This window comes from Danio rerio, chromosome 7, assembly GCF_052040795.2.
Source record: "Danio rerio strain M-AB ecotype USA chromosome 7, GRCz13ab, whole genome shotgun sequence".
Classification (NCBI taxonomy): Eukaryota; Metazoa; Chordata; class Actinopteri; order Cypriniformes; family Danionidae; genus Danio; species Danio rerio.
The window spans coordinates 28123423-28150000 of NC_141027.1; the positions used below are offsets into that span (position 1 = coordinate 28123423).

The window sequence follows — 26578 nt, forward strand, 5'->3', positions numbered from 1 at the left end:
AGATGCTTTTGCATTTCCACCTGGTATTACCATGCCTTTAAATGCATCTCAAGATTTTTTTTCTCTCTTATTTTGTCACACTCTACAATTTATCACTTTTTAGCGCTCAGTGTGATTCTCCAGGACTAGTGAATGGACAAAAATACAAAAAAAGCAAGCAATCCATTTTTTTTTTTTGTACAGTTCAGCAAAATATGAATACCTTGTTTTGTTGTGTTTTCTCAAATCACATTCCAAAATGAGCACATTCTTTTAGTAGACAAAAAAAAGGTAAGGTGGTCTTTTCTTGTTGCTTGATTTGACAATAAGCATGAGCATCAGAAATTTGAAACCCTTTTACACAAAAATTTGGCATAGTTTACTTTAATTTTAAGAAAACACATTTTAATGGTCAATGTAAACAGAACTGATGAGTGCACCTTTCATTTGTTGTCCATCGCACAGGAGAGAGAAAATACAAGTGCATTTTACCTCAAAAACATAAAGTAATGTTTAGAATGTTAGTATGTCAGAAACAATTTAAGATAAAGACCGGAAATGTTCCTCACATGGCATACTTTTATTATTATTTTGTCATAATGTTGTACTCTAGCTTCATACATCATGTTTTTTTAAAGTCATATCCTCCCCAGAAAAGTATTTTTAATATTACTTTTTTAGAAAAGAATATAAAATATATATATTTAATTATTTGGCCAAAATGAAAAGAAATCTATGTAAGTTCTGAACATTTGTTTTTTTAACTGCCTCGTGATACCATTCCAGCACTTTCTATACTTCATGTAATGCTCTAACAGTGCATTCGCTCTAAATGGTTAAGAACACTGAAAATGATGTGTTTTTCTGCTATTTTTTATCTGTTTGAAAAGAAATCTCACCACTCTTGTGTTAAAGTGATAATGTATAACTGTTATGTCACGCTGTTTTGTAAAATGTGTACATTGGTCAATATACAGTGTTTGTATACAGTACTCAAGATATGAAAAAATAAATCTGAGCGTGGATTTTCGCATCTCAAATATTCAAGATTGAATTTGTGTGTTTGTGGTAATTCAATGCTGTTGAAGTGATGTCAACACAAAGCCAATTCTGGTCATATGGAATTTATTGGCAAATATTTTTTTGTCCTAAAATGCTTATTATGATACAGTTTGCTCTACAAATGTTCCCTAACCATTCCTAGAAACATTATATTTTTTTCTAGGAAAGCCTGAATGGTTAGAAAGCATTTCTGTAGCGAGACAGACTCACAGTGTGGTTCATGCAGAGGTCTAGAAGGGAACAGAACAGCATTGTTTTATGTTGACAGCTGGGTCACTTCTTCACCTTTTCTTTCTTGTGACGCATCCTAAGAGTCCCAGAGGCTTGACCTTCGGAAGACTCTGACTTATTTGAAATGACGGTTACCTCAGATTGGTATGTTTGTAGGAAGTCAATCAGGTCTACTTTCTGTTAGCCAGGACCGCATTCAACATCATCATTAATTCCCAAGCTTTCTGCCCCCATCACGGGATCCTTCTCTTCCATCTCTCCCTGTCCTTCTTCATCATGTTGCTCTTCCTCTTCTTCACTTTCTCTGTTTTCAGCCTCCTCTTCTTGTCCAGCATGTTCTTCTTCTTTCTTATTTTCATACTAGAAAAAACTTTATCTGAGTGTGGATTTTCGCATCTCAAATATTCAAGATTGAATCATTGTGTTTGCGGTACTTTAACGCTGTTGAAATGATGTCCACACAAAGCCAATTCTTTTAAAGGGAAATTTATTGGCAGATAGTTTCTTCTTGTCCTAAAAATGCCTAATGTGACACAACTTGCTTTACAAATGTTCCCTAACCATTCTTAGAAACAATCTTTTTTTTCATAGAAAAGCCTGAATGGTTACAGAGAAACTGTTTCTGAAGCCAAACAGATTCACAGCCTTTTGAAGGGATGGTTCTTTTTTGTTTGTTTCTGAAAAATTTGACCTTTTTGCATTTTTTTGACTCATTTTCTATTCAATTGTACATTTTAGTGACATTTTCAGCACTAATCTTTGCTGCATCAGCTTGTCTCGGATGGTGATCATGACCATACTTTTTTGATGCACCAAAAAGTTTTGTCAAAGTGCTCACCATACTATTTTACTACAAAAAATTTATTTACAAAATTGGAATTAAACTAAGTTTATCCAGTTTTATAAATATTGTTATGAGACATTTAACTGACTATAAGAAACTTTGCAAGTACAGTACATGTCAGCTTACATTAACCCTAACCCCAACATCAACCGTAACCCCAACCTAACAGTCTACTTCAAGGATGTCAAACTCAATTCCTGGAGGGCCGCAGCCCTGCACAGTTTAGTTCCAACCCTAATTAAACACACCTGATCAAACTAATTGAGTCCTTCAGGCTTGTTTGAAACCTACCAGTAAGTGTGTTGAAGCAGGGTTAAAACTAAACTGTACAAAGCTGCGGCCCTCCAGGAATTGAGTTTGTGCATCCCTTATAATCTAATGAGAATTAGTTGCAATGTAACTTTAATTCAACAAACGGATTATCAAGATAAAGTGTGATGAAAAAGACTTAAGAAATTATCATCATCCATCACTTAATCATCTGTTAACTTTAAAAAAAATAAAAACTGTAGCCTATGGGCAAATAAAAACTACCCAGCTCATTCAACCTTCCTCAGTCGGAATTTTGCCACTTCAATAATCTTTTGTCATGAGACTGGTCTTGCAGATTCCTTGGATCATACAGAGAACATTGATATAATTTATTCCCTAATTGACACAACTTTCTGTCCACCATCTTGAATTAGTTTGAAAATCTGTTGATTTGAACTCTCCATAGATTGTTAGCCCACCAAATTTGGCTGAGACCATGCTGCCAAAAGGTTATAGAATTTTCCATTTGCTCTGTAGCTTGTTGCTGTGCTTGTTCATGATGTGGCCGCTGGGCTTCTTAGTCCCGATAATTGCTGCTTGCAGCTATTTTTTAAAATAAAATTTTTCCTAAAGCTTTCTTTTATCAATAATTTTCAAAATTTATGACGGCATAGCAGTCAAATATGGGACAAATGAGCTCATATTGGGGTCAAATTTTGACTTTGTCAGTGGAGGGGTGGGTCTTTTGAACCCCTCGAACCCCCCCGGCTACGGGCCTGATATAGAGGTCTAGAAGGGAACAGAACTGCATTGTTTTATGTTGACAGCTGGGTCACTTCTTCACCTTTTCTTTCTTGTGACGCATCCTAAGAGTCCCAGAGGCTTGACGTTTGGAAGACTCCGACTTATTTGAGATGACGGTTACCTCAGGTTGGTAGGTTTGCAGGAAGTCAATCAGGTCTACTTCCTGTTCGTCAGGATCGCATTCCACGTCATCATTAAATCCAAGGCTTTCTGCCTCCATCAGGGGATCCTCCTCTTCCTTCTCTTCTCTCTCTCCATGTTCTTCTTTATCATGTTGCTCTTCCTCTTCTTCTTCCTCCTCTTCTTCTTCTTCTTCCTCACATTCTTCACTTTCTCCATTTTCATCCTCTTCATTTCCCTCCTCCTCCTCTTCTCCTTCATGTTCTTCTTCCTCCTCTGTCTCATACTTGCAGCCAACAGCGCCACCCTTTGGATAATGGAAGACATGTCTGTGATCGCTGAAGGTGATTTGTCGTCTCCTGCTTGGTTTCTCTTCTCTTTCATCTGAATACTCGAGTCCCTCATCATCTTCATCAAAACTTTGAGGAAGGCAGGGCTGGTCCTCTGCGATGTCTTCCTCTTCATCTTCTTCTTCCTCCTCATCTTCTTCTTCTTGCTCTTCATCTTCCTCATCCTCTTCATTATCCTCCAGGTTTAGTTCCTCATTAGCGCACGTGTCATCAGCAGTCTCCTCCTCCTCTACTTCTTCTTCTTTCTCCATTCTCTCAGCAAGCTCCTCAGCTGTGAGTATGACTTGGTCCGGTTCTTCCAGTATAACACTAGGATATCTGCGTCTGCGTGAGGGGATTTTGTATTCGGGGTAGGTCTCGTCTGGATAACCTTGGGAAGCAGCAAACAAAATTAAGCTAAGGACCAAACAGTGGACCCAACACATACTGTAGCCTTGAGGGATACCTTCCCAGTCTGCATTGTAAGGGGCCTCCTCAGCCTCCTCCTCCGGCGTCGCTCCCTCTCGCAGTTGTCTCTCCCGCATCATCTGACTGATCTCCTTCAACTGCTTCAGTTTCCTCTCCTCTCGCCTCCGTGTGCCTCGACGTGACCTAAAGTCAGAACCGGTGAGTCAGACAACAACATGCAAATACAGCAACTGCAATGGCAAAACCAATTATATATAACTGTATTTTTGTTAATTATTATTTTATAATAATAATATTATTAGTATTTGTTTTCACTTCAGTTCTTTGGCGCTCTATCGTAATATGCAGTACATGAGCGACCGCCGAAATACCTTGACGGCTAGAATGACCGTTCTTTTTAACTTGGAGGCTGACCTGATGGCAATGTCTTGAGGGGGAAAATGTGTGAAGTTTTCCATTCAGATGCCTAAATAATGTGTTATTTTTTCTATTTCTTAGATACAAATATGAACTTTTTAATGGAGTTAATAGATTTTAACCAGTGATATCAATAAAGAACCTTGATTTTAAGTGTACTTCTTTGTAATCTCGTTTAAATATTATTTTGGTATATGCTGTAGACAGGCGGTTCATTCCGCTGTGGTGACCTCAGATTAATAAAGGGACTAATCTGAAAAGAAAATGATAGAATGAATGCTGTAGACAAAAACTAGAATAAAAATATATTAAATTAACTTAAAGCATTAATTAACACAAAACATATAATTAATTAATTCATAACTCATACAGTTTGAGTTCTGCTTAATATATGAGTTGCCAAAACTCTTTTTGTATTAAGTCAAAGTAACTTTTTTTTAAAAATTATGAGTTAAACTTGTTAATATTATGCACTTAATTATTAATTTAATTCATTTAGTGATTTTCACTGTTTGGTTTTGCAATGTAGGACATTGTAATGAAATGGCAAAACTAATTAAATATAACAATATTTTTTATTAATTATCATTTTAAAAAAGTAATTGAGAAACAGCAACGCTCAAACTAAACTAAGTTAAACTTTAGTAATTAAAGCAATCCACCAACAGTATAAGCTGCGGTGACGCTGCACTTTTCACCCCATAGACTTCCATTCATACGCATGCAACTGCAGCAAACCCGAAATGTAAGCTTGTGCAACAAGTTTCGCATTTCGCTGCATTTTAAAGTTCAAGCTTGGTAAACTCTGACCTGTGAAATTACATCATGTGATTGCATGAGACCAACAGAAGATTAAAACGTGACCTCTCAGTAAAGAATTTTAAAATAAGGAGCCAAACATTAGTCACTTTATCAGTGACTACGTTTACGTCAGTAATTGAATTATTTGCCTTAATCTGAATAAGACCAGAGTTATAAATGATACCGCACACTGTATTGGAAAAAACCCTCTGCATTTCGCGATGCAGGTGTCTGTGGTCTTTCACTCAGTTGGTAGGTGCAGAGAATAGTGTCAAATAGCCGTGGGTGTACAGACTATCCTGTCGCAATTTGTGGTGAAAATCCTACATGACGATCAGTTTGATTGCCGCGTTTACAGGTCTGTACTGCACTTCAATAATTCATCTAAAATCGGCATACTTTACATGTCTTAATTTCATTTCTGTTTATTTCGATTATGACTTTAATCGGATTAGGGGAATCAAAAATTGCTGTTTACATGGTAGACTCTTAATCAGAGTATTGTCTTAACTGCATTAAAATCAGATTGTTGGTTTCCATGTAAACGTGCTCAAAGGTGTTTTTATCCTGCCGCAGTAGGGCAGAATTTTGCAAGCACAAGCACAACTCTAGTGTGACCACGGCTTAAGACTTGCTGAGAGTCAAATAGCTGTCAATTGTAATTAGAGGTGAATAATCAATAAAAGAACATCTTTTATTATTGGATATAATTAAAGTGTTAAAAAATGTCTCTGAATCACAAATCTATCATTTTTTACTGTTTGTAGGTATATGGCAAATCCAAAGTTACTCATTTAAGGAATATACTTTAACCGTTCATGCATTTCTTGGAAAACAAACACTTGATGCTTGTTATACTCTAGTTATGTGTTTTTTTAAAGAGGCAATCCCACTTTTATTTCATCAAGTTTTACTATTATGCTTGCGAATGTGGGTGATGATTTTATTTGCTGTCTTTTGTATCAAGTTTGTATCAAGTAATAAGATTGATATACTGCATCAAAGCGGTTACTTCTTAATTGAGTTAAAAGAATGAAAACATAAAATCTGCAGAATTTCAACAAACTGTACACATTAAATAGTTTTTGTACGTACAGTAGGTTGGGTTTTTGTTTTACTAAAAGATGCCGCAGAGTGTGACGTCACTTAAGAACTATCACACGGCCCACAGAGATTTATATTTAACAAAAAACATTCAAAAATATGGGAATATTTGGAAAGCAGGTCAGTGGAATTTAAAAACCATTTTGTGTGAAGAGCCCATTAGCAGATATTAAGCAGACACTGTATTAATACTCTACTAATACTCTAATGACTGGTAGATTACGTGTTTTGCGAAGCCACTAGAAAATCTAAAGCAAAAGTGTTTGGAATATATAATATTTTTTAGTAGATTTGAAAGTTTAGTTAATGTTAGCTGCACTCAAAAACATATTGTTGCTGCTTGTTCAAAGTACTTACTTTAAAATAAGCTGAAACAACACAATTCTTGAGATTTTTTTGGAGGGACAACTTAATTGTTTTATGTTCAATCCACTTAGATTTATCACGTTAACTTAATCGATTTGTTTTGGGACAACATGGATGAACTGTGTGGAACCCTGCATTTTGTACGGTGTAATGTATTTATTAACATGAACAATTAATACATTTATTTCAATATTTATTAATCTTTTTAATTTTAGTTCATGGAAATGAAGTTGTTCACTGTTACTTCATGTAAACTCACGGTGCATCAACTAATGTTAAAAAGCATGAATTTGGATTTTATGGCATTAGTAAATGTTAGACGATGATTAATAAACTCTGTATGAGAATAGTTTATTATTAGTAAATACAGTACATTAACTAATGAAACCTTATTGTAAAGTGTGACCGCTTAAACTAATACCTAGGATAATCGCCTTCATCAAATTGCCTTTTTTCACAGTAATGGCATGCAGACTGTGTCAGCGCTTTGATCAATATAAGGTTGGATGGTAGAAGGAGAGAAATGTGACGTGTTTTTACCTGGCAGATGGGTGGACAACTTTAGATATCCTCTTTTCTCTGGCCTTTTCACTCATTCTGGCCTGCAGCTGCACCAACTGACAAGTAGCTGCCAGGAAGACAATTGAAGGAGGTTTACAATCACGTCAGATTCACTCAGTCAAACGTGTGGCTGCCAGATCTCTGTATTCTCATTGTTGCACCTAGACAAACGCTTGCTTGATTTTTTTTATTTTTATCAATTTGTTGGAACAGTTTTTAGCATTTCATACAGGGAGTGAGCTCAGAGCTGATGCTCCGTCAGTCGCTCCCTCCACCCTTTGGCATCTATTTGATGAATAGAGCTAAACCTCTTACTACTGATCCAAAAGACATGCCGTTAATTGGTATTAGGAGCTTCTAGGCTTATAAAACATTACTTCTGATTGCTAATCCTGCCTCAAACAAAAGGGAGAGAACAAAGCTTGTCAGGTCTTGGAAGGGATCTTAATCTACCTTATCTGGAGTTGCATGTGGTTTAGCTACTGATGTGTGCTCATATAAGTTAAGAAAGAAATGTGATTAATTTTTTTTAAAGGTTAACTTGACAAAATAGTGGCATTAGGATGATCTAGCATGTTAATTAGGTGTATAATGCTGTTAATCTAGGGTTGAGGTGTGTGCACACTCACGCATCTCCTCAAATGTGTATTGTGACTGCAGCAAAGGGAACCTGCAGCCCTGTCGATGAGGTTTGTCCTTAGAGGTCAGCTGTTGAAAGATCAATGCAAACGTCATTGATTCTGCATCTTAAGAGCAGATATGTAAGCATAACCAGATTTAAAAAGAACTATGGCAATAAAAGATGCATTAGTTTAAATACAGCAGCTGTTGATAACTTCAGAGCTATGAATACTAAGATATTTTCATTTAAACTAATTTGCTAAAACGTGACAGTGAAGGGACATAACAAAAGATTTCTACTTCAAATGAATGCTTTTCTTTTGAACTTTCTATTAATCAAAGTATCCGGATAAAAATCTGCACATCAGAAAGATTTTTTTACAGGATCTTGCGACACTAAAGGCAAGAGTAATGACTTCTGAAAATTTATCTTTGACGATAGATGATTAAGCTATGAGTTCAAATATATATAAAAGAAGAAATGGTGATTTTAAATTGTAATAAAATTAAATAATATTAAATTAATATTTTTGATATTGCACAAAGGTAATTTTTCAGCTCTGAGACTGTTGATCGCCTCTCTCTCTATCTCTCTCTCTATATATATATATATATTTTTTTTGGTTTGTTTGTTTAATCTGTTGGCATTAATTAATCTTGAACACATGTTTAATAGCATAATTCATGAAAAAAACTACAATACCCATGATGCTGTACAGAAAATTGCTGCAGCTTATATATTGTATAATTTTTTATTTTAATTTATATATTATTTATATATTATCTTTGTATATTTATGCAAATTATGTAATACACTTTGGTTTGTGGCTTATAATGCTTTGATAAATACATTTTTTTGCATCCCAATAACACTGTAAAGACAATTTTTGCCGTTTTATTTTTTCAACATAGAAATAGACTTTTCTTATAATCTCACCTTATATCAATCAAAATGACAAAAATTTTTGATTAGTTAACAATTGTATACCTTAAAAAAAAATACTTGAAACCTGATTAACTTAACAAGTAAAAGTAACACACACTCGCACACTACCTGACAAAAGTCTTGTCGCCTATCCAAGTTTTAGGAACAACAAATAATAACTTGACTTGTAATTGTTCATTTGGTATCAGAAGTGGCTTATATGAAAGGCAATGGCCTCTAGATTACACTTATTTTACAAAAAAAAAAAAAAAAAAAAAAAAAAAAAAAAAAAAAAAAATATATATATATATATATATATATATATATATATATATATATATATATGATAATGCCTTGTTTTTTTAATTATTTAATTAGTACAATAAGATCTGACATTGTTTCTGTCACTTAACAGAAAATATACAGTATAGAATATAAAGTCATGGTGTAGTGGAAAAAGAATGAATATTGTGTCTGACTCCCATGAGCTTGGAGGACTGCATCCATACATCTCTACAATGACTCAAATAACTTATTAATAAAGTCATCTAGAATGGCAAAGAAAGCATTCTAGCAGGACTCCCAGAGTTCATCAAGATTCTTTGGATTCATCTTCAATGCCCCTCCTTTATCTTACCCAAGAAAGGTTCAATAATGTTCATTTCTGGTGACTGGGCTGGCCAATCCTGGAGCACCTTGATCTTCTTTGCTTTCAGGAAGTTTGATGTGGAGGCTGAAGTATGAGGAGCAGCGCTATCCTGCGGAAGAATTTGCTCTCTCCTGTGGTTTGTAATGTAATGGGCAGCACAAATGTCTTGATATTGATGTTGCCATCCACTCAGCAGAGCTCTCACATACCCCCATACTGAATGTAAATTTTTCCTTCACTGACTTGACTGATTTCAGTGAGAATCTTGGGTGCATTCGGGTTCCAATAGGTCTTCTGCAGTATTTGTGATGATTGGGATGCAGTTCAACGGATGATTGATCAGGCAAATCTACCTTCTGACACTTTTCCAAACGATCAACTAGAAGTCAAGTTATTATTTGTTGCTCTTACAAATGGCATTGACAACAAGCACTACTGAAAAGTGGACAGGCTCTACTGCACTCTATTAAAGCCCCCACTTAGTCTTTTCTCTAGGTAAATACTAATTATTATTACAGGAGGGCTGCTGAGCTGAGAAGATTTCCAGACTTTCTGACTCACCTTGACGAACAGGTAAATGATGTAAAGAAAGATCCCGAAGCCATAAACAGGGATAACCTGACCCAAGAGATTGGGCTTTTTAACACCTTTGAAACTGGCAATGGCATCAGGGCTGTAATGCTTGATGTAATGAGAGTCTGTATCCCAGTGATCATGATCTTCAGACAGTGAATGGATGTGTCGTGATGGAGGTAAATGCCCTGGTCCAACTTCAAGAAAAAAAAAAAAAAGACAGGAGGTAATCTATAATCAATATTGTTTATACAATCCACTCAACATGTGCACACATTTACATCTATATTTTTGGATGTCTTTTTAAAGCAAGGACTGCATGTAAATAGAGGGGTAAACAGTTATCACCATACTTCCTCAGTTAATTGATTACATTAAGAATTGCAAACTTTTTTCATCAAAAGTTTATTCGAATGTTGTTTACATATACAAAATGAGGCATACTTGCATTCATTTGCATACATTTCTAATGCAAAAATCTGAACATTTTATTAAGTCAGGTTCACATACCCCTCTTTTAAGAGGCCTCTATTGGCTGCCCGTCCAATTCAGAATAGGTTTTTAAGTGCTTTTACTTATTTATAAATCCCTTCATAATCTAGCCCCAACCTATCTCTCAGAGCTGTTGCATTTTTACACTCCTGTGAGATCTCTTAGATCAAGTGATCAAAATCTTCTTTTAGTTCCTCAGTTCAGACTGAAAGATAGAGGGGACAGTGCTTTCTCTGTGGCAAGTCCTCGATTATGGAACACCCTGCCCTTTGTGATTAGAATGGCTCTATCACGGTCTATTTTTAAATCACTTATTAAAACATACCTTTTAGGCTTGGCTTTTAAATATAATTTTAATAGTCCTTTCTACTGCTACATTTTTACATTTTTTTTTCAGTCGTTTCTCTTGTCTTATTTCTATGTTTTTATATTCTGTCTTTTTATTTTCCTTTGTCTTATGTACAGCACTTTGGTCAGTCTTGTGACTGTTTTTAAATGTGCTCTATAAATAAATGCACTTGAACATTTCTTATTTTTTTTCACTCTATAATTCAGAAAATACTGAAGCAGACAAAAAATAAATACATTTTATTTAAAAATAACTTTTTGTAGAATAACTGTTGTGCATAACCAGGTAAATTATTTATGAACAAATCCTTCTTTACCCATCATGCCAAACATATAAGTAGTTCATTCTGCTGGGGCGACCCCTGAAAAATCAGGGACTAAGCCCAAAGAAAATTAATGAAATCCCTCTGTAAAAACCCTTTAGAATATAGATATGACTTAAAAAGTTTGTTTTTTTCATAAGTGCTGCTGAAGTCAAGATTTTGACTTATTGCAGAAAAAACGTAAAAACAAATTAGAATTGCAATTAAAATCTACTCACACAAAGTGCTAAAATGTGACAAGAAATATTAAAGGTGTATTTTGGATGTCTGCATTTTTACATGGAGGCCAAAAAAAAAAAACCTGCATGTAAGTTATAATAATCCCTCTAAACTGACATGTGCATGACATGTTTTTGCCAGCAGCGTCTTGTCTTAAAAATATGTTAATCGAAACTGTTTAAATATTTAAAAATCAATTGAATAAAATTAAGAAAATTGTACATTCATTATAAAAGTTACTTTTACATTATAAAAATATATTTTATTTGACTGAATATATTTTGATATATGTCCTTGTCTTCAGTCTCTAAATGGACGTTCATTACTTGATCTATTTTATTTACATTTTTGTAAAAAACTTTCCCATTGTAAAATACCATTTGTACATCAAAATATGGAATAAACAAAACAAAAACATATAATTACTCATTAGGAGTAAGGAAGGACAGGTGTGTTGTGACAACAACATTAGGATAAGGTTCTCGAGAGTTTGGAAGTTGAGGGTAAAAGGACCTGCACAGAGATCACAGGGACGGTCACATCAGCACTGACGTTACTGACACAGTAAATGGAGGGTGAGGGATAACATTGCCTCATGATCTTACCATCCGAGCGCACTGCTTCTTTCTTCACTCTGGGTAAAAATAACCTGGGCAGGAATAAAGACATGCAGAGGACGAGGCAGGAGACGAAGGTGATCTTCTGACACGTGGAAATCGCCATATCGATAGCAGAGAGAGAGAAGACGCCGCAGAGCAAACGGTGACGGACGTCAACATCACGACATCTCTTCTGTCCCGATGACGCGGAAATGACTGAAAACATTAATCCGACATCCGGGTGAGATTAGATTGACACATTAAATCACAAACTCTCTCAGAATTACTATCCATTTTCCTGACTTCTTATTAACCTGTTTTTGAGACATGTACAGTACTTGTTTTCTTTATTGAACTTTTTGCTTTGGATACCCAGTGGAAAACAAAACAAAGCATCACAAACATCACTTTTAACTAATAATTAGGCAGTTTGTGTGTGTTTTGGTTTTAATCAGAAAGGTATGTCACACAGTGAGTGCAAATTAGTCGATTCCCATTAAAACAAATAAAGTTTCCAGTATCTTGTACTAGGAAAGTCTTTAGGCCTACAAATTCTGACCTATTTTGCAGAATTCCAAATGTAGCCTGCATTGCACAGAAATTTTGAAAAGGAAATCTTCTTTAAATTATATTGATTATTATTATTATTATTATTATTATTATTATTATTATTGATGTGTAAAATGATAGTGTCTTGTTGTTGTTATTCACACATTCGTCCAGTAGATGGCAGTGCTGTCTTGGTTATAGCGATCATTTAAAGTCTTCTATTGAGATCTGAAGTGTCAACATAATTCATAGCTTTTGTAAATGACAATTCAATTCGTGTAAAATAACGCAATAGACGTATACCCGAAAGTATTACAAAAATACTGACAAATGGATGCCATATATGACAATGTATGGCAAAATGAAGCACATCATGAGATTAAAGTCATTAAAAATATATATATTTATAAAACTTTTATGTATATATAAATATATATATATATATATGTATGTATATATATGTGTGTATATATATATATATATATATATATATATATATATATATATATATATATATATATATATATTTATATATGAAAAGCCTGTTTTTTACTGCCACAATAGCAAGCAAAAATCACAGCTATTTCTATAACTGTACATAATTTGTACAGTTATTGATAAAATATAATCTATTTTAGAATGTATTTCTTGTAATTAATTTGTAAATAATAAATAATCCATCCACGTTTAGTTGTAAGGTTATACATTTATTATTATTATTATTATTATTATTGTTGTTGTTATTTTTATTTTTATTGTAATTAATTTGTAAATAATAAATAGTCCATCCACGTTTAGTTGTAAGGTTATACATTTATTATTATTATTATTATTATTATTATTATTATTATTATTATTATTATTATTATTGTTGTTGTTATTTTTATTATTATTATTGAACCTGATGTACATTTTGATATTTTCGTATATAAAGATTGAAATTAAATATATTTTGAATTTCACAAAAATATAATTTTTTTGAGTCTCACTGCTACACAATATGTTTTAGCATACATGTAATACACATTTTAGTCAGAGAAAAACATGATAATCATGCCATATAGAATCAATTTAACTTACAACTTTATTATATTTCTAAAATTTGTAAATGTACTGTAATTTGCAAAAAATTTAATAAAAAATAAATGTAGTCTAGTCTTGAATTAATAGACCTACCTAGTCTGTTGACTGAGTCATGAACAAAATCATTTAGTAATTCATTCATGGCACTCTTTATAATCTTTTTTTTCATATCTTTTAAAACTCAAACTTTTTTTAATTGATTAAACAGAGGCGTACACAATTGTACATAAAACAGTATACAAGGGAATTAACAACAAAAATGATTAAGTACATGGATTTTTTTTTCAGCAGTTGGGATGGCTTAAGAGCTTTGAGATTACTCCGTATAGAAGTCAAGGAATCATAAAATCTTTTAGATCAATTACATTTTTTTTTTACAATTTGATAGTCAGCAATAATTTTGTTTTGTGGATGTGGAACTTTCCAAATAAAATGAGATTTTTTAATTTTGTTTTTATTAAATAATCCAGAGTTACAATCCATAAATAAAACTATTTCATCAGTTATACTGATACATTTATAATACACTTCAAAAAAGTAGAAATTTGTTTTGTGTAACTGCAATTAAAAAATTAATGGAGAATTGTTTTCAGCTCCATTTTTCAAAGACAACACAAGGGTAAAATACCTTCCTTGAACTTACAAACAAAATCATTGCATGGATGATTGTTTAATATTATGTATGAAATATGTTTCTTTTTCTTTATTAGGAATTATGTGTTTTATAATACCAGATTTTGACCAGATTTTTTGGGGGAAAAGAATGAAGGGACTGCTTGTTTCCATTAAACCATTCCTATTGCAAGAACACTTTTATCTGCAGTTAGGATTTCCCTAATATGATTGTTGTTAACTTTTTTTTTTATCCATGATTGAATGGCCCCCTTAATAGTAAGCTCTGGAGGAGAACCAGATACAGTTGAAGTCAGACATATTAGCCCCCCTTTGATTTATTTATTTTTTTGTTTAGTTAAAAAAAAAACATTTTCCAAATGTTTAACGGAGCAAGGACATGTTCGCAGTATGTCTGATAATACATTTTCTGGAGAAAGTCTGTTTTATTTTGGCTAGAATATAAGCTGCTTTTAATTTTTAGAAACCAATTTAATGTTAAGAGTAGCCCCTTACACCATCTTATACAATAACTTGCCTACTTACCCTGCCTATTTAACCTAATGAACCTAGTTAAGCCTTTAAATGTCACTTTAAGCTGTATATCAGTGTCCTAAAAATATCTAGTGAAATATTATTTACTGTCATCATGACAAAGATAAAATTAATCAGTTATCAGACAGGAAGTATTAAAACTATTATGTTTAGAAATGTGTTGAGAAAAATCTTCTCTCCGTTAAACAGAAATTGGGGTAAAAAAATAAACAGGAAGACTGATAATTCAGGTGGGCTATTAATTCTAACTTCAACTGTGCATGATTCTCTTTATTATCTTTGAACAAATATCATAACTTAAAGTGAAAATACCTTGTTGCAAAACTAAATATTGAATTTATATTAATCTACAGTACATTTCAATTAAGTAACATTTTCCATTTCACCACATGCAGTTTTAAAACGTGTAAATTGAAAAAGTGGTGATGTGACGCATGCGTGCTGTAATTTCGTGCAGAGCTGGAGCTCTTCCTCCAGGCCAACTCATCTTTTATCTGTTTACTGAGCTGCTCTCTTATCAACGTTTTAACTACCTAATTATTCTTCATTAGGCTCAATTTAAGAGCAGGGAATTCACTGCCACCGAAAGTCACACTGTATCTGACACCTCACAGAAAGGTCCGCGAGGAGAGACAAATTATGTTTTCAAAAGAACAAGGGGGAAAAATGGTTTGTCTGGCAAATCTTAGTCCTCGTATTGTTTATGCTAACAGCAAAAATATGCCATTGACTCTTATGAAATGCTCGTGCCCCTTCCTGTCGTGTGAGCGATACATTCACATACATGGCAATCAACACACCTTCGCCAAACAAAATTGCTTTCAGAAATAGCAATCGTTTTCTTTCTCTATATTCATGCAAGTGATTTGTTTTGCAATGTCACCTTACTCAGCGGTGGCGGACTTGGTTCGCATGGAACCCCTTTTTGCTCTCTCTCTTCTCTCTCTCTCTCTCTTTCTCTCTCTCTAAATCAGTCAATTTATTTCCAAATTGCAAGTTGAGTGCAGGAGCAAGGGCTTCTTTCACTACTGGGGCGAAATATTAAATCAATGCGCACTCCCATATATCGAGTGGGCTTTAATTTTTATTTAATATTGATGGGAATGAAGCTGGCTTTGAGTGTTGTGAAGGACATACTGTTACAAATCCAGAGGCCTTTATATTCATGGAGGAGAGACCGGTGGATATATGCTGTGTAGACACCGGCTGGTCGTCTTTCTCCATTTGTTAGCTTGTGAAAAAGCTAAAACGAAAAATGGATGCCACCTTTGAGATGCCGCTGAATAATCTGAAGTGCTTCTGGAACTGAGATATGTGAGAAAGGAGGAAAATAGACGACAAATAATCTGAGTTTTAACCATGAGGTGTCAGCAGTGTTTGTGTGTGCTGGGGTAAAACATAACCGGACACTATTGCGGACGTGTTGTTGATGTATTATGCGGTGAAGAGAGGCAGCAGATGGGGATCCTGATTAAGGCTGAAACGCAGTGTAAATAGTAATCTGATCTGTAGCTGCGGTGTGCTGATTGGGCCTCGGCCAGAGAGAACTGATTTCCAGCAGCACAACACGTCAGGTTACTTGTTGTTGCGCCAATGGGTTCTAGGGTCAAAGGTCAAACTACACAGGCGATTTTGGTAAATGGTTTGCACAGTGTGTTGCTTTCAAGTACCTTGTTGTAAATTATATTAGAGTACTTACTTTGTGATTTTTTTTTTTATCCTCAAAATGTATTTTGTAAAACCCTCAGAAATCTAAAGAAGGAAGAAAAGAAAAATAAATCCTATTTACTGTAGAATAGAGATCCGTCCAGGTTCATTTCCACACAACATCAACAATGATGATGATGATAATAATAATAATAATAATAATAATAATAGTAATTTATTTATTTGCAAAAATCTTAACATTACATTTATCTTTGCATATATTTTTGTAATGAAATGTCATCTTAACCAACAGAGGAATTATGAACTTAATAGAAGAATAGTTCACCCAAAATTGACAAAAAAAACCAAAACTCATCGTTCACATGTTACAGTACAAACATCTTTTTTTTTTTTTATTCTATTCAACACAAAGGAAGATATTTTGAAGAAAGCTGAAAACCTGTAACCACTGACTTTCATAGTGTTTGTTTTTCCTACTATTGAAGTCAATGGTTAAAGGTTTTCAGCTTTCCTTGAAATATCTTCGTTTGTGTTTAACAGAAGAAAGAAGTTTAGAACATGTTATGGGTGAGTAAATGATGACCGAATTTTCAGTTTTGGGTGAACTATCTCTTTAATTTACAGTAATAAAAAAAATGGCTACTCAGTACCTGCTTTTACTTGCATTTACTTGAGCAACTCAGAGAATATATAATCTAAAACTACTAAAAATAAGTAAATCAAAGTTTTTTTTTTTTTTTAATGTGAAAAAAGGTGTAAAACAATAGATCCCATTTCTCCCATAGTCAATGTTTGGGAAAGTTTCTTTTGAAAGTATTGCAATACAATATTGAATTATTGAAAACCCATGCATACACGGTGGAGAACATGCAAACTCCACACAGAAATGCCAACTGGTCCAGCTAGGACTCGAAACACTGACTTTCTTGCTGTGAGGCAACAGTGCTAACCACTGAGCCACGGTGCTGCAAACTGTATTTTTTGTATTTTGAAAATACTTTTACAAGAGAGCTCGACATTTCTTCGCAAACCTTCTACAAACAGGCCTATTGGATCAGTCCATTCACAATTAAACTGATTTAGTCAAGTAAACAATGATTAATGATTGACAGCTTTTCTTTGAGCAAGTTTAAGTCAGCTTCTCTACACCTCATTCACCTCTACTGTACATAAGTAGGGATTCATAAAAATGTGACTTGTGTTTCTCTCTGATTTTAGATTTTGTACAAATATACAGAATGTACAGTCTTGAAGATGTTCTCTTTAATCACTGTTAAAACCATTTATTGCAGATAATGAGTTTGAATATAGTACTATAAATGTTGATTGTAAAAAAATTGCCACCATCTCCTAACAGTCTAATATTTTAGAAGGCTGATATATGAAGAGATCATTAATTTTTTGTTTACATATTTTTTTCTATTTTTTTCATTGAAATATTTAATGCTCAGTGTATTCGATTTCTAATAACTATTGAAATCTCCAGTTTTAGTCATTTCCATAAATCATGTTTTTCTATGGAATCGTACTCTTAGTGTTTTTTCAAAACCTGATATAAAAGTTTCCACTCTCTTTGTTGCTGTGGATTTTTTGGATGATGGATATTTTGTTGACACGGTGCCTGCACATACAGCAAATATAATTCAAAGAGGAAAACAAAAATCGTAATTACCACAGCTAGCATTGCATTTGCATTGAAATGGTTGTTTATGAATCCAGTGTCAGTTTTCATTAAACTGCTTAGTGACAAACTACATATATGGCACAAATGTCAGTGTATAAAAATAGTGGTGCAAATTCCTCCCGGCGAGGTAATTACATGTGCCCGACCTATCGTTTTAAAGGTAAGCCATAACCGATTGTGTTTTCACACAGGAAACAAGCAATTGATTGGCTTTGTTTGACATCTGGAGTTGTTTTGGCAGTGCGCTGCATCTTTGTTGTGGCCGCTGTATGTGGTGCAGAGAGTGTGGGCAGGCGAAGAGGGCCACTGTGAGGGTGGAGAAGGCACCGAGGTTCAGCTGATGGAAGCTTTGATCTCAAACAGCGGGGGGGAAATGACATTATTTAAGGTGCCTCACCAGCACCACGCTGCAGCACAGCAAGAGATGCGCTGTAAAATTGCAGGTTCAGCTGCACACGGTTGAAATGCCGGACACACACATACACTCACTTGTGCATAAACACACAGACAAGCATATTAGCGGAAAGCCACCCACAGGCGAGTCGGCATCACAAGCGCACACATGCCTCACTGTGAGGAATGTAAATGCTTCAAATACATGTGGACTCCTCAAGTGTGACAGAGAGCTGTTTGTTTTTACATGGCTTGAGTCTTGAGTTCAGAACTTTCAAACAGACGGAGGAGACCTGGGGAAAAAAGTTTAGATTAGATGTTTATGTGGTTTGACACTGAATGTTTTTAAGAACATAAAATACACACAGTTGTTAAGTAATCATTGCGTATTTCTAGTAGTATAGATGTTCATTCATTCATTCTTTTTTCTTCAGCCTTGTCCCTTTATTCATTAGTGGTCACCACAGTGAAACGAACCGCCTCTAATCCAACATATGTTTTACACAACAGATGCCCTTCCAGCTGCAACTCAGTACTGGAAAACATCCACACACACTCATACACTACGGCCAATTTACTTTATTCAGTTCACCTAAAGTGCATGTCTTTGGACTGTGGAGGAAACCAGAGCACCCCGAGGAAACCCACGCAAACAAGGAGAGAACATGCAAACTCCACAAAGAAATGCCAACTGACCCTGAGACTCAAAGCAGTGACCTTCTTGAGCTTTCTTGTTAACCACTAAGCCACTGTGTCACCTTTATAGATGTTCAGTCTCCTTCATTCATCTTTGGTGCTGACTTGTGCATGGAAGCTACAAGTTGCAACTAGGTATGTACAATAATGGAAAACAATTACATTGCAATATTTTGCTTTTCTGTGATACAGTTGATGTTAAAATTATTAGCCCTTCTGTGATTTTTATTAATTAATTAATTTATCAATTATCATTTACATCTATGTGATATTAACTGAGCAAGGTAATTTTTTTATAATGTATTTTTTTCTTCTGGTGAAATTTTGATTTTATTGTTCGGCTTGAAAAAAAGTTTTTTTTATTTATTTATTTATTTACTTTTTTATTTTAAAGTCAATATTATAAGCCCCCTTTCCCCCTCCCAACTGTCTACAGAACAATCCACTGTTCTCTAACAATTTGTCTAATTACTTTAACTTAACATAATAACAATTAAAAAACAATCTCTCCATTAAATAACAGTTAGGAAATATATTTTTTAATAATTAAAATTTTACTGGAGGGCTAAATGTTTTGACTTTAGCTGTATGTTGCGATACGAAATCTATTTCACATCATGGCTTGAATAACATGTGAACAATTCATCATTTTAGAATGTACAAGATAGAAAAATAATTGCTTTGTTTGGGGAAAGTCTGAATAGTAGTCAGACACAGATATTGAATAATCAAATGTAAAATAACATTTCAAAGTCTTAACTATATAAATTAAATTCAGTTAATCTTTATTAAAGCTACAAATTATATTATTTCTTGCGCCTGAATGCTTTAAAAAATGTATGTTAACAAAAATAAATAAATAAATAAATAAACAAACAATGTTGATGTTATGTAAAAAGAAAACGCAATTAAATGATCAGCTTTACCTCCATAATGGCTATACTTTGCAATTAATCTACAACTTAAATGGATTTAAAATTGTAATGCCAGGTCGCCTAAAATGCTTCCTTGACATTGATGTGGATGCACACATTGCAATGTTGATGCTGAAATCATACATTGTACAGCTCTAGCTGTAACCTATATATAAACCATGTTAGCTTACACCAGTGTATACATTATCAAACCGCAGAAAGCTCAGTTCAGACACTCATGAATATAATTAAGACTGTCTGCCCAGGCTGAGGTTGCACGTAAATATTCAGTTTCTTCCAGACTGATCATTTCGCTTCATAAGACCTCAATGTATCATCTGGACGTGCAGTTATTAATTTAGTTTTGCCTGTATGTGTTTTATTGAATCTAAAAATGCTGTTAGCCATTAATAAACATTTACTAAGAAACAGCTTTAACCCCCCCCAAAAAAATTGTGTATATATACATACATATATATATATATATATATATATATATATATATATATATATATATATATATATATATATATATATATATATGACCTGAGGGTGAGTAAATTAACCCTCATGTGTGGTTTGGGATGTTTTCATCCACTTTCGGGTGATTTTTGAGTCTCATTTTGGCCACAACTTTTTCTGTGTTTCAGCAAATGGAAGGATTTTTGGAGACAAATCTTATTTCGACAAATATCTTGTGAAAATGTTTAGAAATTTCAGAAAGAATGCATGATTATTTGGTGTCATAGGTTTGCAATCAAAATATGTCATTATAATGGAAGTCAATGGTGCAATAACAGTCACAAACATAACAAAAGGGGAGTCAATTTGAACAGTACACTAGGGCCAACAGCAAATTTTAATTTTGGGGTGAACTATCGCTTTAACTTATAATTTAGGCCCTTGATGACATCATCATGGAGTAAGTGACATCTTAATTTTAGTAGGAACACAACATCCCAAACACGTGTAAATATTGACATGATTTCCTGAAAATATATTTGCAGGATTGTCTTAGACATAATAAATGTTCCATCCTGTTAGAGGTAACAGACATTGTACCGTACAATAACATCAACATAGATTTTAAACAACAAAACAAAAGTAAACACTGTCTTGTCTAAGAAATGCAAGCCGAAATGCAAAACATATGGAAATGACCTGAGAGCAGATTTCTTTTATAAAGAGTCATTCTTGTTACAGGTTTAAATCAGAGATTGAGAGATGCTTTGACAGTTTTGTCAACCATAAATTTTGTTCACAAATACAAAATATAATATGGGATTCTTGTAATATTTACAAGTGTTTACTGCTTGTTCTGGTGAAGTACTGTAGGTAATTGCAGATTTCAATTTGTAATTATTGCATGATTATGATGTCTACTGTTGTTGTTGTTTTGCTAGCTTCTTTGTTACGAACATTTATGGTTGATTGGTTGATGTACCCCCCCCCCCCATGGCAAATTATATTTTTATGTTGTAAACACATTCAAAACCACAATCTTCTTTTCTTTTTAATGTCCCCTGCAAATTAAATTCAGAGTGTGATATCTGTCTGTCTGTCTGTCTGTCTGTCTGTCTGTCTGTCTGTAACAAGAAAATGTACCAACCCCACCCCCAAACTCAACCGTCATTGGGTGATGAGTAAATTGTACTAAATTGTATGAATTAGATTGTACGAATTCATACGATTTAGCCACTAAATCAAAAAGTTACGAATTGCTGTGAGATTGCGTTGATCTGTCTATCTGTCTCATTCATTTAATCCATTCCTTCACAGCAGCTTAAAATGTAATACTTCCTCACTTTACCTAGTACATGCAAAACTGTAAACTAAACTGAGTCGTACCAAAAACCAGTACAACCAAATTTCATGAGTGTGAAAACATATTAATTTTAATTTTGAAAAAAAAAGGAAAAAAAAGAAAAAAAAGAGTGATCAGTAGTTTACGGGATAAAACAACAAATTAAATTTACTAAAACTTAATTTATAAATTGTAAATCCAGTGAAATTGAGAATTCTCAAGTTGTATCTGAATGTTCTCAATATACAGTAGATCAATGAACTGGATGGTAGCAGTTTGCCATGGTTATTTATTATTTGGCAACATATTGCTTGTTTTTCTAGTTAGATTGGACAGTTGACTATTTGCTTCAGTTGTGAATCCAGGTCATGGGATTGAAACTGTTTGGAGCGAATATCCTTGGTGCATCCCTTGTGTTTAAGACAGGAACCTTGAATAACCTTAACCCACTTTAATAGGTGATAATGACTAGTGCTCCACACAAAAAAAATTAAATGTATATTAATAATAAAAAAAGCGAATGAAAGAACAGTTAAAAAGAGAGAAAGAAGGAGAGAAAGAGAGAGAGAGAGGGCGCTTCTTCAAGCAATTATTAACAAGTTAACTTTGTAGTGGAGACACTTTATCCCCGAGGACAAACAACCCAAATGTTTGCAAAATATAATTAAGCCGAGGCATCTTTAAATGTCATTGCAGCCTGTGCCATGTTTCAAATTGTTCTGCATCAACAGAATTTAACGAGATGGCGAAGGAATCCATTCCCTGCAAGCATGTGATAAGCCACACATACAGTGGAGCACTTTCATTGATTGCCAAAATAAAGCATTTTGTATGCAAATGGGGGAATGGAGTGGGTAAGCTGATTCAGCCTCATGGACACCAAATAATGGCCTTTACAATTAATACTCTCGCATGCTATCCATTGAAACTTTCATCTCCCGTTTAATGGCTCTGAAACGTTTACACCCCCCCCCATCCAAAAAAAAAAAAAGAACACAAGAAAAAAATGGTGTGTTGTTCCAATGGATTAATATGAAAGCCAACAAATAAATAAAGTCCAAACACCCTGTGTCTCCACATGAGCCCCCCCTATTCTTGGCCCATTCCTGCTTTTTTTTGCCGCTGCGTTTCAGGCACATTTTGGATTAACTGATAATCTTTGAACATGAAGGAAGGTCTGGGATCCCCCAGGGGCCTGTGCTGGGGAGAGTGAGCTTGACAGGGGGATTGGGCCTGATGTGGCATTGTTTGAATGTAATGTGCTTGTTTTTGTACTTGTAAACACGCTTCTCTTTGTTTTAGTAATGCCTCCCCCTTCCTGTGTAGATCTTTCTGTTGGTGCAGCTCAGGTTTGTACACATGGAGGCGTGATGGGCTAACGGCGATACGATATTGCAGACCTGATCAGATTGCCTGAAGGGAAAAGCTTGAGGCTAGCAGACAATGGAAGTCAAAGTAGAGCGTGAGGTGATCTTATGGCCTTTGTTGCATGATCTGGATACTGTGTGTTAACATGGTTTTGTCTGGTAACACTGCACTCCAATTTTTAAAGCATTGATACTGCAGTATAAAATGTGACCTTTTGTAAGATCTAGTGGTGGTCCTCTTGAGGCAGGCTATTTATTCGTAAATTAAAAATCACTAGACGAGTGATGTAGAGTAAATATTCAAGGAACATTGTAAACATTGTAGATAAGTGATTGGAACAGCCTGGCTTCTATGTTTTATTAAAGGAACTGACTGTTTTTAAAAGGAAAATGTTAAACGGACCAGTCCATTCATCATGTGTTGACTTTGTCCCTTGTGTGTTGCATGTAGATTTAACAGGTTTATGGAAATTGTCATCTTTGATATCAATTTGTATTACTACAACAGTTATTGTTTAAATTTATTGTAATCAAAGCAAATGTATGTACGAATATAGAACAAATAGTAGATTAATGTGTAATTTATTCCAATTTATTCAAGTGATTGAGTTTTCATTACTCCAGTCTTTATTGTGCTGATATAAAAGTTATATATATGAAAAATATCACATTCATAGCAGTGTGTTGTGGCTGTATACACTACTATGAGTGTGATATTTATTTATTTATACAACAGTTGGACAGCATATTTGTGTAAATAAAAAAGAAAATCAAACTCTAAAAACCCTTTTGTAAAAGGAACTACTTTCTTCCGCCATTCTGTCACATCTGCAGCTGACATCAGAAAAGCAGAAACTGTTGTTCATACACTAACATCACTTTAGATCTAGTATTTGAATTATTCTCTAGCGTAATGTCTAATATATGATATATACTGAAATGCCATCAGTCTACAGAGATATCTTAGTATTTCTCTCCTGCAATTTGGAGATCACAATATTACTATAGGATAAATACAGCACTACAACATACAAAAGATTGAGAGACATTGACTTAGTCATTTACCTGTTTAATAATGATTTGATCAGCTGTAGTCTGAAATTAAGCTGTATTTCTCTCAGGGCTTATTATGAGTCTCTGTCGCTATCTTGTGGATGAACATCATCAACCGTCTTTGCTCAAAGACAGGCTAATCCCCCAATGACCACCGACGCGCTCTCTCTCAGAAATTATAAATATTTTAAAATAGGCACTATCCTTAAGTTAACTGCATAGTTGCAATCTAAACAACTACATTCTTGACTAAAATCACAAAAGTATATTATGTTGCCCAACAGCTGCAATATTTGTGTACTGTAGAGTGTCCTCTGCTCGTTGCTGTATGTGGGCGGAGTAATACACAAGGGTGAAGGGTAAAGAAGTGGTGTTACTGGTGGAACATCGCACTGCTATCAGCCAATCTGGACTGTTTTAAAGTAAGGTGAACATGCGGGTCCAAAAGAGGATTAAAATCCTTGTTTTTAAAGGTCAGGTAGACGCTGGTATTTTTTTATTTATTTTCTATTTTTTTATAGATTTAAGCAAAGCAATGGCTACTTTCACTGGAAAAATGTTAACCTAAAATGTATTAAGACTTAAGATTTAAGATTTAAGACCCTGACAGAACTGTTGTATAAAAATATTATTATAATGATATATTTATTATCATATCGTATATTTATTAATATATTAGGAATAGTATATATAAATCTGGTGCGTAAAAATATGCCAAAGTAGTTTGTGTATGTGTGTGTGTGTGTTTGTGTTTGTGTGTGTGTGTGTGTGTGTGTGTGTGTGTGTGTGTGTGTGTGTGTGTGTGTGTGTGTGTGTGTGTGTACAAAAAAAATCAAACACATTTTATTTAAAATAAAAGTCTTTTAAAAGTGTCTGAATAATGTTCATTGATCTAACCAACAAATATGTTTAGGTTGATGACTGTACACTATGTAATTTCCTAAAACATGTCACAAAAAATCACGTTATGTCTTAATACATTTTAGGTTAACATTTTTCCAGTGAAAGTAGCCTTTGCTTTGCTTAAATCTATAAAAAAATAGAAAATAAATAAAAAAAATACCAGCGTCTACCTGACCTTTAAAAACAAGGATTTTAATCCTCTTTTGGACCCGCATGTTCACCTTACTTTACAACAGTCCAGATCACCATTCTCTCTATCTTTTTCCTATCTCAGTCTGATGTTTTACAATGAAGAAGTGATTAAATAAAAAATAACACAACCCTTATTTTGATATTATGCAGCAATAATCACCTGATTAAAGTCATTACCAAAGAAATCCCACTGAATCCCAATTAGGCTGTATAATATACAAAATCTGACATTATGATTGAGATATATATATATATATATATATATATATATATATATATATATATATATATATATATATATATATATATATATATATATATATATATACATATATATACATATATATACATATATATATATATATATATATATATATATATATATATATATATATATATATACATATATATATATATATATATATACATATATATATATATATATATATATATATATATATATATACATATATATATATATATATATATATATATATATACATATATATATATATATATATATATATATATATATATATATATATATACATACACATATATATATATATATATATATATATATATATACATACACATATATATATATATATATATATATATATATATATATACATATATATATATATATATATATATATACATATATATATATATATATATACATACAATTTTACTAGATGACTTGAGTAGCTGTGTTTGGTAAGAATGTGTAGGGGAGTGAATTATGTATAAAATACAATAAACAAAATACAAGCATAGATAAATACAATAGAGCAAATCAAATAAATAAATCTAACAATATTTGTTTTTCTGGAGGTCAGAAAAGTATCTATGCACAGTAATTTGAATAATATAAAAAAAACACTACTGTATATGTCATGGTGGCACAGTGGGTAGCACGATCGAAACCCAAGCAAACACGGGGAGAACATGCAAACTCCACACAGAAACTCTAACTGACCCAGCCAAGGCTTCAATCTTCTTGCTGTCAGGCGAACGCGCTACTCACTGCGTCACCGTGCAGCTTCAAAGATTT

General features: G+C 33.6%; 1 protein-coding gene and 1 long non-coding RNA gene across 8 annotated transcripts in view; one reads left to right on the forward strand and one right to left on the reverse strand.

Annotated features, from left to right (window-relative positions):
- Positions 1–1742: 1742 nt before the first annotated feature.
- ric3a (RIC3 acetylcholine receptor chaperone a) lies at positions 1743–12283 on the reverse strand. Of its 3 annotated transcripts, none has more exons than XR_015495733.1 (7): positions 12055–12283; positions 10056–10264; positions 7929–8007; positions 7279–7366; positions 4088–4233; positions 2480–4012; positions 1743–2313 (listed from the first exon to the last, which is right to left on the reverse strand). XR_015495733.1 is itself a non-coding variant. In XM_087261175.1 (6 exons), exons 1-6 carry the CDS (start codon positions 12272–12274, stop codon positions 3201–3203), a joined length of 1554 nt encoding a protein of 517 aa, XP_087117301.1. In that variant the 5' UTR covers positions 12275–12283; the 3' UTR covers positions 1743–3200. The 3 variants fall into 3 exon arrangements, 1 of the variants encoding a protein (XP_087117301.1); XR_015495732.1 differs by having other exon boundaries at positions 1743–2329; XM_087261175.1 differs by having other exon boundaries at positions 1743–4012.
- The window catches only part of LOC147835999 (uncharacterized), a 302043-nt gene continuing 287413 nt past the window's right edge, over positions 11949–26578 (forward strand). For all 5 annotated transcript variants that reach the window (XR_015495734.1, XR_015495738.1, XR_015495737.1 and 2 more), the window contains exon 1: positions 11949–12289. This is a non-coding gene — a long non-coding RNA (uncharacterized LOC147835999). The remainder of the gene's footprint in view (positions 12290–26578) is intronic.

Coding starts and splice junctions, on each gene's coding strand:
- ric3a (XM_087261175.1), bottom strand. CDS start 12,274: ATGTTTTCAGTCATTTCCGCGTCATCGGGACAGAAGAGATGTCGTGAT. Junction 10,265..12,054: donor AGAAGCAGTGCGCTCGGATG/GTAAGATCATGA, acceptor TTTTTCTTGAAG/TTGGACCAGGGCATTTACCT. Junction 4,234..7,278: donor GTTGTCCACCCATCTGCCAG/GTAAAAACACGT, acceptor TTCTGACTTTAG/GTCACGTCGAGGCACACGGA.